The sequence below is a fragment of the Camarhynchus parvulus genome, chromosome 2 (genome assembly GCF_901933205.1).
Source record: "Camarhynchus parvulus chromosome 2, STF_HiC, whole genome shotgun sequence".
NCBI lineage: Eukaryota > Metazoa > Chordata > Aves > Passeriformes > Thraupidae > Camarhynchus > Camarhynchus parvulus.
This window is the reverse complement of record NC_044572.1, coordinates 133,242,386-133,256,299: the sequence shown is the minus strand read 5'-3', so window position 1 is coordinate 133,256,299 and position 13,914 is coordinate 133,242,386. Positions and strand designations below refer to the sequence as shown.

The following is a 13,914-nucleotide window of genomic DNA, read 5'->3' as shown; positions in this document are numbered from 1 at the left end:
ATCTGAGTAAGTCAGTACTCATTTTTCTCTCACCCACCTCCCCAGGTATGGACAGACACTGCAATGGGTTATACAACTTTTTACAAACAAAATTCTCCCTGAAGTTCTCAGAAAATAGGCTGTAATGCTGCAAGCCAAAGACCATTAATACTTCCTGTAATATCCTGAGGAAAAATTACAGCACATAAATAATATGCTGTAAATTTTAACCCCAGATTTTTTTCAGTACATCCAATTTCTAACAAAGGCTCACAGGTCTCAATTCCTCTGCATAACAGCACTTAAAACTGATAAGTAAGGATGTGCCTCGGATCAACCTAAGAAAGTCACCTACAGACAGAATGCAACAAGTGAAAAAAAATATCTGCAAAGCAGAACAAAGTAAAAAACAAAGCTGTTCCAGTACTTGCATCACCAACTTGTAACAAGCAGCTTTTGTCAATACACATATATTGTCAAAAGGCTTGAAGCCTAGACACACATAGATTTGCAATCCTTTCCCCATCAGCCAAAAAATCAAAAATCACAGTTTCAGGAGATTTTTATTAACCTGTTTATCATTAGTGTACCTTATACAGAAACCTATTGCTGAACAACACAGAAACAGTGTTATTTCTATATACACACCTGAACCTCAGGCAAAGGAAGAAATATTAGAAGTACTTTGAATTTTATTGCATTCATTCAGGGAAGGTATTTTTCATAGATAAAGTGCCTACTAGTAACTTTTCTGCGAGGTAGTGGAGCAATACATTTTGATTTTTGGTAAAGTGCTCTGAGATAACGTCAAAACACTTTACCTCAGTCCCTAGAAGTCTGTGCAAGAATTGTGCACTTATGAGCTAAACACACGTTAATCAAGTGTCACTAACTTTGAGGCATTTTGTGTAATGATGCTATTGAAAGAACTCTAACTGCTTCAAAGAAAAAAACAAAATCAAGTTTTCTACCACACCACACCAAGCCAAATGGTGAACAATACAGAACTTGTTTGCAGAATCAGAAGTTTATTCTGCTCACCCTGTCCTGCTTTAAAAAAAAAAAGGAAGCAAAGCTATGCAGCTGTATATTTCCTAGCACAGTTTATACATGTTTTTGTCCACTGTAAGTAAAGAAAATTACCTAAGAGAGATACTAACATAAGGAACAAACAGACCTCATGCCCTCAACATACAAGATTTATGTAACAGTACAGCATCAGAGATGTCTGTCACATATCAACTGCTTGCATCAATCATGTCCTGAACAAGAGGCCTGGAGAACCCGAAAGAAACAGTGAGTTAAAAAAATTAGTATATTTATACAGACATATGTATGTAAGTTGATTCATCTATTCATCCCCGACTAAAGTCTACTCTATGTTTATACTTTAAACATGTTTTATTATTACATTCTATACAGTAACAGTAAAACCTGAATGTTTCAGTACCTTGCCATTAGTGATGTACTTGCAATTAATTTTTAGAAATTTCTCTGTAAATGCTTCCTCCTCTTCGGAGGTGGATGATACCACTCTTGAAGGACGAACACATGCATGTGCTGGCGAGACAGCTGACTCCTTCTGTTGGACTCCATCTGAATCCTGAAAAGAAATAGAAAGAAACAAAGAAGAACTTAGCAACTTGCTTTTTTCAATATCAACTTCTGGAGATTTTCTGCTGCGTAATTTGACCAGTCAGGTAACTGATGGACAGATTATAAAAGAACAGCCCCAACAGGGACTCAAGGATTTGAAACTGACCACCAAGACAGCAAACAGTGTTCAAGGCCAGGCTGGATGGGGGTGTGAATAACCTGATCTAGTAGAAGGTGTCTCTGCCTATGGCAGAGGGGTTAGAACTGGATATCTTTAAGGCCCCTTCCAACCCAACCTATTCTATGATTCTAAAAAAGATTTTAAAAAAATCACATACACAAATGTTGAATAAGTTTGAACACAATGATCCTGGCAATGTTTCTGGCCCATGTTCTACTCTACCCATTCAGTTCACATTTTCCCAGTATTTTAACAAGGCTGCTTTGGAACAGTGTCAAGAGCCTGGCTCTAGCCAGGGTAAGAAACATGCCTTCCCTCATCTGCTGAGCCTGTCATTTCCTCACAGAAAGCAATCAGTGTTGTCAGGTATGATATAGCCTTGGTAAATTCTCTTTGGCTGTTTCCAACCATCTTTATCATTCACATGCCTGGAATTAACTTTCAGAGGATTACCTTCATTATTTCCCTGGGAAGATAATAGAGTTATCTATCTCACTATCTACCAGTATATCCAACTAAGTAGTGCACATGGAACCCTAGGGACAGGACAGACAATGAAAAAATTTGTTTTCAAACTAAAGATAAACAAACAGTAGACAGACTTCACCAAAGCCTATTTTATAGGCACAGAAACCCTGCTTTGGCGCTTCACCCACATTTAAAGGCTTTAATTTCATACATAATTGCTATTTTTAGTTACTAATAAAATATTATTATTTTTATAAATGAGAACTCCCATATTCCTTTTGGTTTTCTGCTTTCCTGTTCAGTTCTATTCACCAGTACAGATTGCAGATAAATGCCTTTAATCACATCTAGGAACATTATGAACAACTGTTTTCAGTTCATTATGTCTCTGGCACTACTTTAGCCTTTGCCAGCATCTTTCAACCTCCATTACAGATCAACCAAAAAAACCAAAAAAGTGTACAGAACACCAAACTGAATTTTGCTGAAAAAGCTGATCAAGATATAATTAGGAAACAAATCTCCTGGAGATTAATTCTCCCTCTACATACACCTTCTTATTGAAAACTACAGTGTCACTCTTGTGACACATAACTCAGCAAGTGTCTCTGGAAGTGCTCAACTGATATCCAAGCCCACTCTGAATAAGCCAGCTATTTCTCACAATCTCAGATCCCAGTATGGCCTGGGAAAGGGAGGGCAGGGAGATGCACCACCACAATGGTACACTTTCCAATTTAATGATGATGCCCTTGTCACTACATATTATTTTGAAGTGGAATTTGAGTTTTATAGGTAGCAAAGCATATAGGACTTCTCAAATATGTGCCTAAGACTGTTGAATGAAGAAATCTTTCAAAAACCCAGCAGCACTAGAAAAGCTTCAAAATCTAGGCTAGTTCTTACATAGTCTTACTGACAGCAACAAAATTGTTGAAATACACAATGAAATCTTAGCTTAGGTGTAGCAAAATTAAAACAAAACAAAAAATAAAACCAACAAAAAAACCTACCAAAAACCCCCCAGCTTTAACAAAAAGTTATGCAGGTCTTTTATCAGCCACATGCTGGTTTGTATCTAGTCACATGGCTGTGGTAAGCTACTCCAATTTTCAATAAAACAAAATAACAAGACTAGAACATGTCAGCTTATTTTTGACTGAACAGGCATTCAGATATTTGTTAGCCTTCTTATAAAATTTGTAACAAGAAATTACTGATTCTATTGAGCAGAGCAGAGAGAAGACTCCTTTACATTACATAAGCAGAGGAACAGACCTTTACCTTGAAACATGCTCAAATTTAAACTGCAAATCTGGAGTCAAAACTGGGGGACAGTCAAAGAAGACAGAAATCAAGAGAGCATTAGAGAATGTATACTAGTATGTCTCTCCTTCATAATGATAGCAATCAGCAAAAAGAGAAAAGAAAACCATGAAAGACAGGTGCTATGATGAAGAACAAAACCCTCCAGCCTCAACTGCTCACACAGAAGTTGAGTGCCTTTTGAGTTGTTAGAGAAGACTGAAAACAAAACCAAACACACAAAGTTCACACTGACAAGTACAAGTGATTTCTGTTCTTTGATTTTTTGACAAATATTTCTTCTTTCCTTAGATGTACTTTGAAAGGCCTCAGAAACAAAATAATTACATTATATACCGTCTCATTGCTAACCTGACCTTCCCTGAAGCATTTAAGAACTGCTTGTGATGATCCATGACATGTAACAAGATACTTTATTGTTGCATAACTGTTTTGTGCATCAGTTAAATGAAATTTAACATTCCAATTGTTGCTAGCAGGGGACTAACTACACTAAAGGAAAAAATTCTTTTGCAGAAGAGGTTTTTAAGTATTTTCATTTACTTTGTTTCTTCTACACTTGCAAGTTTTTATCTCCCATATAAACATACAGTCAACAAAAAGTTTTCAAACAAATTACAGGTATGGTTGCATCTCCTTATCTACTATATGCTTAGAGATACACAAAATAATTGACAAAAGAAAGAATAAGGTATTTTTCTGGCATGGAATCTGTAGGAAAAGCTCAGATTTCCAATAGTAAAATTGATAACTTTACCCTCTAGTAACTTCTTACAATATATGTTACATGGATAGATCTTTCTGAGACTGATATAGCTAGAAAATATGTGATACAAGAATGTATTCTTGCAGGTGAGGCTGCTTGCTGTTCTACACCACCCTCAGTTTGCCATCAAACACAAAAGAAATTATTCAGCACAAATGACAGACATAAGAACTGGCATGCTAAGACAGAGAAAAGAGATCACAGCAAAACCAAACAGCGATCCTCAGTAGAAAGGCCACCATAGACTTTGTAATGCAGCTTGGGAACCTCATCAGCAACAAAGCAAAATCTTTATATTTAAACTTGGCTGGACCAAGTCATATAAGCAAATAAGTAAATGCTTTAAGTCTCAAACCCTCCTAAATTTTGAGCACACAGAATCCTGGAATAGATGTTTGACAGTTTGACTGGGTAGTGTCAAAATATGCTAACAAGAAAATTTCTTATTTGAGAGGAAAAGATAATTGGAAAAAGAACAGTGGTGATGCATGAAGAAGCATCCAAATGAGACCACAGTTGCAAAAACTGCAGAGCAGCGCAGGTTCAAATGCTGAATCTTCCTGGTTGGACTGTTCCCTATGTGACACTGTTGACAGCAAACCAGTGTTCCTGGAAAGACACACTTTTTTCTACAAAGCCAGCTCCAACCCAAAAATCTCCATTTGAGCTGAATTACAGCACAACACGGGTGGCTAAACATTTTTAGCATTTTGAAAGCTTGCAAATGTAGAACTACTGAGTAAAAGTCAGCTACAATTAATTCTGCATTAGTCCTTCACTGAAATCCCTTTTTTAACTCAATTTTGCAACATGAAACTAGAGAACCCTCTCCGGCACCTCTAGAGCAAGCAGGGGGAAACTGAGCATTCCTGCCAATGTATCTTGTCTGCCAAAACCATCAATAAGATTAGAGACAAATGTTTAGTAAGCCCTGAAATGTAACAAATACAGAAATGCAACAGAAACTATCAAAGATTTCTGTGTGCAATGACAGTATTTTGCTACAAGTAATTTGCCTTCAAATCAGTTTTCACATTGAAAACTATAATTTACAAAGATTATAATCTTGTATTTACTTTTTAAAATGAATAATTTTACTTTCAACTCCAAGTACTGTCTAATACTTTCTCCCCAAAACAAAAGGATAGTTTAAGAAGAAAGCATAGCATCTGTAACATTTATCTTGTATCATTTATATGGAAGGGAAAATTAATTTTAAGGACAATAGGTATACCTACATTTACTGTAGCCTTGTCAAGCTCTGCTTCGGAAGATGTAGGTGATAGGGGACTTACAGGACTTAGAGAGGGGGAGCTGTCCACACTAGATATGTAGTCTGGGTCAGGAACATACAAAATCTATAAAGAAGATATAATGTAGTTAGAAGTTAGTTATGCTTTCAAATTTACTTTAGATTTCCCACCAGTTAAGGTATATTTACTATGCTTTCTCGAATTAAGCTACACAAAACTGTTTCTGCTCCCATTGCTTTTAAAAAAACTATGAGTTGAGGGAAAAAACAATACTAAACAAAGCACTTGAAATTTTAGCACTTCAAGTTTTAAATGCTATATTGATATAATTTTGATTTTCAGTCATAATAACAGAGGAAGAAGTTCAGATAGAAAGCATTGAAAGTATACAGCATGACAGAAATAAGAGTGTCCAAGGAAGATGTGTCCAAATATTTCTCTTGCTATGACTCTACTATTTGAGCAATAAGGAAACAGACTCACTGAATATATAAAAAAAATTCAACTGAAAGTATTTGCACTTTTAATACATTATTTCAGCCATGATAGGCATTCATTCTACCAAGAGAAATTTCTGCAGCAATCAGAAATGAACATAGAACTTTATCAAACAAAGGGCAAATACCAAATGGCTGATGGCTGATACCACAGTTGACCTATCATGTGTTTCCAGGCCTGGCTTTTAAGGAGAAGTGAAAATTGAAGGTAAAAACAGGAGTGGAGAAAAAAGGCAACAGTGACCTATAATAAGTGAATGGTAATTCAAATACTGCTGGTAAAAACATCGAGTTTCCAGAGCGGAACATAAACATTATTCAATTTATTAAAATAGAATTGCAGGCAGTAATATACAGTCACGGCATGTTGCTTGTAAGCTCTACCCTGAATGTGTCTGCTGAGCTAGAGTTCATAAACAGCCTGCTATATTTGCAAAGCAACAATCTGGCTTGTATCTAAGTGTTATTATTGTACCATTAAGCACATCTAGTTTTAAAAGTGCTCTGATCTTATGTAAGGGATACAGGTAGCTTCCTTACATGTTTCCTTTTAGGCAGTTATTTAATAGGCACAAGGAATAGACTGGAGAAAAAGGAAAAAATCTTGTACAAAGCCAATAGGAAAATCAGTAAGAGAAGTACTTTAGCACTCTGGTAGGAACGAGAAATATAGTAAAAGAGGACTTTGTTGAATAAGTAACATATATAGTGTAATAGTACCTGTCCAGGAACAACTGCTCTGGAGAAAAGCTTATTTAATTGAACCAGTTCATTGGGTGTTGTATCAAATTTCAAGGCAATACTGTTTAAAGTATCTCTTGATTCCACCTGTATCAATTGGGGAAAAACAAACAAACAAAACAAACCTGTAAGAAATTAGTTCAAAATAGCGGCTTACATATTTTAGCATGTGTAGATTTACCATGATTCTACTGAACTTTAATATCTTTATTTCTTATGACTGCCCACCCCCCCAAAAAACAACAAAGCCACCACAAAAAACATACCTACTCCCTAAATATTAGTCTACTGCAACCCCATGTAAAAGCACACACCTTCCCACTTTGTTTCCAGTGGCCAGAAGTGTCAAGTCACACAGTTTGAACTGTCAGCTCAGCTACGGCACCAGAACCTCTGATCTACAAATGCACTGCTGGTTACCACTGGGCAATATACCACTGACTGGGGTCACAGAATTATTCATTCCCTCTCTTCAACTGCTTTTCTCCACTTTTCACCTACAGAAAAGCTGAAGAGTTCTCTCTATAAATATAAACACACCCTCTTACTATTGAAATAAGTTTCTGTTAGACCCTGACTTTCAGGTAAAATGCATCACTGAGAAAATGCAAAAATGCTGAAGCAAAGCAGGTAAACTACTATGACAGCAGATGGAGCATAAGCTTTTTGAGAAAGTGATTCCCAACCAAAGAAAGAATTTTTTTTCAAGCTCAGATTCTGACCTCCATCTCCCAAAGTGTAGTCAAAATTACCTAATAGAAAAAAGCAAAAGGAAAAAAGTTTTACACAGAAAGACTATTTCAGAATAAAGACTTCAAAGCCTTAGGAATAATGGGGTTACAAGGAAACAAACAACCAAAAGGTTTACTGCATAATGGCACAAGACTTCATAAACACTGTACCAGGAAAAAAACGATTTTATCAGTTAAGACAAGATGAAGCTATATGAGCTAAGACATATTTGCAGCTAAATGTAAGTAGAGCTAGATAATTCTTTTCCATATAACTTTGTAAAGATGCACTTCTCAACCTAGATTCACTAACAAAAAGATATAAGCATTGCCAAAGAAAAGGCAATTAGCTTTTTTAAAACAAAATTAGAAATCTATTTTGAGATTTTTTTATACAGGAAGCCAATAAGCTAAACAAAGCAGCAAACATCTTTCTACACTAGTATTTCCAGTATGGAAGACTGTATTGTAGTAGTTCTCAGTCATTCAGTACTGTATGATCAGAGATATAAAAAAAAAAAAATTCATATGCCATGTTTAACTGGTACTACAGCAGGAATCAGAACAGAACTGTAACAAGACCAGATATGTACTACATTCTCTACAGACCATAACAAAACTAACCACCAAATCATTGAACAGTAAGGTTTCCATCAGAAGCTCTACATGACACACAACGTTTGCTAAAACAAACTGTGAAGTGAAATTCAGAAGTTTTGCCTAAGTTTGCGCTCACTTAAATGTTGAAGGGCAACATCCGCTAACTAAATCTTTCTTATCTTAATCATTGAAGCAGGTGAGATTTTAGACTAACTTATGACATAAAATAAATTAAAAGCATTCAAACCACAAGGCTTAAGCCCTTTTTAGCATGCATGCACTCTTTACAGCCTTCTGAAATAAAAACATCTTGTGAAATAGCTTGGCAACCAAAGGGTTTCTCTCACTCATGACAAACACATTGGCAAGTATAAGCTTCCTTTTTGTTTGGCTGTCAAGTTTGCACAGGTAAATTTCCAGACTACATGGGACTTCAGGGACCAGCAGAGATACCTTCTCAAAAAATGACACTGCTCATGTAATAGAGACTTCCTAGAAGTATCTTCCTAAATTCCAAGGCCTATTTTCTAGTTCTCAGGCTCTCTACTATTCTAAAAAGTAGAATCTGAACAGCCAAAACCTCAAAGAATAACTTTGTAGAAAAGCACAGAACTAACAAGATTTGAACTGTGCCACCACATACCATGGATTCCCAGCTTTACCCTATCAATTCACTACAAGAGAAGGCAAGAAGTTATTCCTCCCCTCTCAGAAAAGAAACTTCCTACATATTGAGGTAGCTACTTAAATGCTATTCTGAATGTTAAAAATCTTACATAAATATTTGAATATTAAATCTTCATTGAGAATGCACCCATGTTTCCCAGGTGCACTTATGTATAACAGCAGACAGAAAACTTCAGCCACCACTATCTCTGGTTCAAACTACCTTCATTTCCCTCAGATCAACAGCTGGTAAAGTTATTAAAAACTTTATTCTACTGGTATTTTAATGAACTTTACTGTAATTGCATCTCAACAGTCAGAATTCACTCATTCCTCCATTAAAAATTAAGCATCAAATACATATGAATCAGAGTGCAGAAATAATTATTTTTTTATTTCAACACTAGTTGTCCAGGAGCCAGAAAATCAAACATAGTTTAAGAGCATTAAAATAAACTAACAAAATTAAACAGATAGGAAGACTAAAAAAAAAAGGGTGAGAACAAAAGGGAGCAAATAACACAGCTTTGGCACTGTACCCAAGCCTTTAGAAATACCAATTATGACTATATTAACTAATTGTTAACAGGCCTAATTTATAAAATTACAAACCCTGTAAATATCATAAAGCCAGCATCAAAAATAATTAGTAAAAGACACAGATGAAGTAACATCACCATTATGATCTACATTTCCAATATTCCCCAAAGCAACTTAAAAGATGATGGCAACAGCATGCTCAAAGAAAAGTGGCCGCCAAAAATGAACACACTCCTTGGGTTTGAAATGGTAGAGCCAAGAAATTAAAAAAAAAAATCACCAAAACTCCTAAGTGTGTAGCTTTCTGAATAGTTTGTAAAGGCTTACAATGGCAATAGAACTCGTGGCACCAGAAAAGAACCCTTAGCACTCTCTACATACAGGCAGAAAACTCAGTCTTCAAGGCTATGGTCTACTAAAAGCTTCTATGACCTTCAGGAATTGATTGGGCTCTTCCTTAACCTGGACAACATAATCTGTGTTTTAAGTACTTACTCACTATCTCAGGAGAGCACAGCCTTCAATCTCCAGAGAGATAAAGGGAAATCTTAGATTAGATCTCCAACACTCATAAACCAGATCATCCATTTCAACTACTCACTTACAAACATTTTTCTAAACAAAAATCAAACCTATCTGTAAATAACCACAATTATTTCTTTCTTCTCAGAAAGAAGAGCAGTTAGAAGGCTTTCACTGAAGTCACAAGCCTGCTAGCATGCTACAATCACTGGTGTCAGTAAGCAGCCCTCTGCTCATGCTCCATTATTCACCCATAGCTGGCTCTTCTGACACCTACAGGCAGGCACCAGTTGTATTTGTACAACATGGAACACAAAAGGCTGAAGGGAAAAACATATGGCTTGAGCAGCAACTGTGAATTCTGAAATAACAGACAATATCAACTTGCATCTAATATGCTGACTCACATTGAGAAAAAGATAAACTCTATTAAAAGATATCTGTTCACTCTCTAAGCAGTACCAGCAGAAATGAACCAGTTTTTTCTGTATCCTTTAGAGGCAGTGCAGGACTTACTTCCATTCATTAGTAACGTACCTGTTGACATCTTCTCTCTGCTGCTACATACAGAACAGCAGGTTCAAGTTTTCATGCCTTGGGAATTTTCAATTAAAATCTTAAACATTAACCGTATTCTGTCTTTAGCTTTAAAGAGAAAATTTATTTTATTGTTCATTTGTCCCATAGTATTTTTTTTCTAAAAAAATTCTGGTGTGAAGTCTACTTCCTATTAAAACCCAATAGTTTGCACAAGTGAGATGTCAACTCACTCCAAACTTCATGAATACAAATAAGACCTTCCCTCCTAAAACCATGGGTAGCCATTGGAAAAATTAACATATTAAACTATGATCTTAAAAAAGGCAAAAAACCCCAGTAACTTCAACAATGCTGGAAGGTGAGGGAGAGTCTGGTTTCTGCCTTCACTCACTACTACTTCTCAAAGAAGCAACACATGCAGGTACATAAATACACATCTGTGCACACGTGTTGTCACTGTGACAGGAAGTAGGATGAAGTCAGAAACAAGACACAAGTGCATCTCTTCACACATAATAAAGTAATAAATTATAACAGTAGCAAATTACCACAACAGCTACCAGACCTCTCTTACAGTGAGCATAAGCTCAGTTCCTAAAGGTTATATCCGTGCATTTTATTAAAATATATGCACACAAATTAACCTAACATGACGCTACTCAAGTGTTTCATGAGCCTCATGAGTGAAATGTACAGCAAGACCTGACAGAATACAGTATGTGTGAAGCTGAAATGCACCATCTTCCATACATGCTACAGGCTCCTTTAGAAGGTGGACCAAGTTTAATGACAAAAAGCCTTTGATTCCTGTGAATCATCTTTTTTGACTCACAAGGAAGTGATGCATACTTCAGTATGTATTAAGAAAGCTATTTTTGGATCTAAAACTCCACCTACTGGAACACAAAAACCTGCAGAAGTACATGACAACTTGACACAAACACACACCAAGTTAAAAAAGGAAAGCTCATTGCTTTTACTTTGCCTCGAATGTTACATACCAAAGTAAAAGCACTCACATGGTGGCAAGAGCCAAATTACTGGATTTACTGAGTATGGATGCCAGTAATCCAGAGCTACACCTGACTGTTTTTCCCAAGTATTTCAGACCAAATGGAGTTAATATAACATCAACAACAGTCACATTTACATTAACATTCTTCAACTGCTAGAATCTAAGCAGAAGGAATTTCTGTTTTGAATTTCAGCTTCAAGGAAGTCTTTAAAGCAGGCTAGAATTATATTCAAATTCCAATAAAAGCCACGCTAATGAAATGCTTCTTGCTCCACTACACACATACTCTGTCTTTATCCAAAAGAGTATCACAGCCCTCTCAGTACTTAAGCAATTATCACAGCTTGGCTTAATGTAACAGAGTTAAGTCTTCCCCCTTTCTCCTATTCTTGGAGTAAGAGAACACCAAGAGGTCAAATAAAGACTTTTCATAAAGCAATTGTCATTTTTATTTATTTATGTCCAGCTTCAAAAGCATTCAAAGATAACTGTGGCAGACCATCCCTAATTTAACATCAACTCTTTAAGCATTATTTATAGGCTTAATTGTATTTCCAGTACATAACACAAGACAGATACTTCTCACTTCTGTTTCCCTTAGTAACCACAAATATGAAAGCTGACTGCAGCACAGTTTGAGGGTCATTTCAAGAACAGAACAGGGAAGAGAAAGGCTCCATTTTCAGATACTGATGCAGAAACTGAGTTATACAGTAAAAGACACAGATCTACGGCAATTATTGTAAGAATACCAGGAAGTCAGTATTCAGTATTCAAGATGCAGCTTCCCTTTACAACTTTATTCTGTTATTTCTCCTGACAGCAACAGTTTAATAATAATGCTGAAAGCAGAGAACTTGCACATAATTATATAACTATTGTTATTTGTTTCTAACTAGTTACCTAAAAGTGAACCAGTCAACAGTTTGATTACCTTGGAATTTCTAAGGAAAAAAAAGGCACTTAAAGGGAAAAAACAGTATTAGTACTACTAGCTAATTCCCTAATTTAATTTCTATCAAACTAAACTATGAGATACACAGAATTCTAACATTAAAGCCAATACACATTACAGTTTTGCTTATATTTTGTAATGCAACTTTTTAGCCTGCATTTGTTTTGCAGTAACATTCTAACAATAAAGCAGTAACTTACAGAATATTCAAGAGTTCCTCTAGGTTTTTGAAAAGACATTCGTCGCCCATCTTTCTTGTCTGGGGTCTTCTTCTGGCCAGCATCTGAAAAAAATTGAGGCAATGTGTGTGTTAAATTCATTTCTCTCTCAGTACTGTCACAGGCTGCTGACTACAGCCCCGTGGGCAGACATCTAATCCACCAGTTACACAGCTTACTCCTGCTGATTCCAACAGACACCAGCTGCTAAAATAGCGACTTCATTCCTCTGCAATGCTTTAAGAATTTGACCAATACAAACAACTGATAACTGGAAACCAACTAGCTGCAGAAGTACTTGCTGCTATCCAGGAAGCAATTAATGAAGACTAAATAGGACATTGAACACATCAGGCAAGAAACATTTCTGGAATTGCTGTGTTTGATTTTGTATCATACCCAGTCTGCTTTCATCTGAGGGGAGATGATCTAGAGTTCCTGCATGTCTGATCTAATCACTGGAGATATTTTGTCACTGTTTGATAATTACAGAGTATTTAAAGCTTTTTTATACAGCAAAGAATATTAGTATTAAATTCATAATTATCCTACCTGTAGTAACACAGAGAGCTAGTAAATAAACACTAAAGATTCTACATGAATGATACAAATGAAAAACTGTTCTTTTTATTGGGGCACTGTATTTTGACGACCTGTTTCACAGGCCAAGCAAGCAACCATCTATAACTAAAGTATGCTCTATTATTTTATACTAACTGGCTTGATATTTATGATAATCACAATGCACCTGTGTAGTTGTATGGTTCAACAGAAAGCACATACATCTCTAGAAAAGTGAGAGTTTTAATATCTGCATCTATAAACACACACATGGATTTTTTAAATTCATCTCCTCCACCACATGGCCTACACCTTCAACAGTCAAGTATCTGCTATTGAGGAGCCCAAAATAGTTGTATCAATGAGATATTAAGTTTTCATGCTACAATGGGATTAGTTATACTCCCATTTTGATACACTCATATTTTTACCATAATTTACTCAAATATTTCAAGGTAAATTTACTCAAATATTTCAAGATTTCTTTTCAAGCAAGAAATCTTATAAAATGTATTTTTAACAAATATTTTAGCATGGCTACATTGAGAATAGAATATTTAGTGTAATCCATTTAAGCCTCACCTGAAGTAGTAAGGAAACATGCTATGAACCAAAAGCATCCTTAGTGCACTATTAGATTTAATTAGTATCACAACTCTGACACTGGAAGAGAGTAGACAAGTATCAGTACAACTTTCCTACACTCCTCCCAAATTTCTACATGGATAGCTAAAACTATCAAAATATAGAGGGCAGGGA

General features: G+C 35.8%; 1 protein-coding gene across 3 annotated transcripts in view; it reads right to left on the bottom strand.

Moving 5' to 3' along the window:
• OXR1 (oxidation resistance 1) overlaps positions 1-13,914 on the bottom strand; it is a 261,650-nt gene that overhangs the window by 49,589 nt on the left and 198,147 nt on the right. For all 3 annotated transcript variants that reach the window (XM_030965997.1, XM_030966009.1, XM_030966002.1), the window contains 4 exons: positions 12,577-12,659; positions 6,787-6,894; positions 5,555-5,674; positions 1,430-1,582 (listed from right to left, as the gene is read on the bottom strand). In XM_030965997.1, the coding sequence (XP_030821857.1) occupies positions 1,430-1,582; positions 5,555-5,674; positions 6,787-6,894; positions 12,577-12,659 (464 nt within the window). The remainder of the gene's footprint in view (positions 1-1,429; positions 1,583-5,554; positions 5,675-6,786; positions 6,895-12,576; positions 12,660-13,914) is intronic.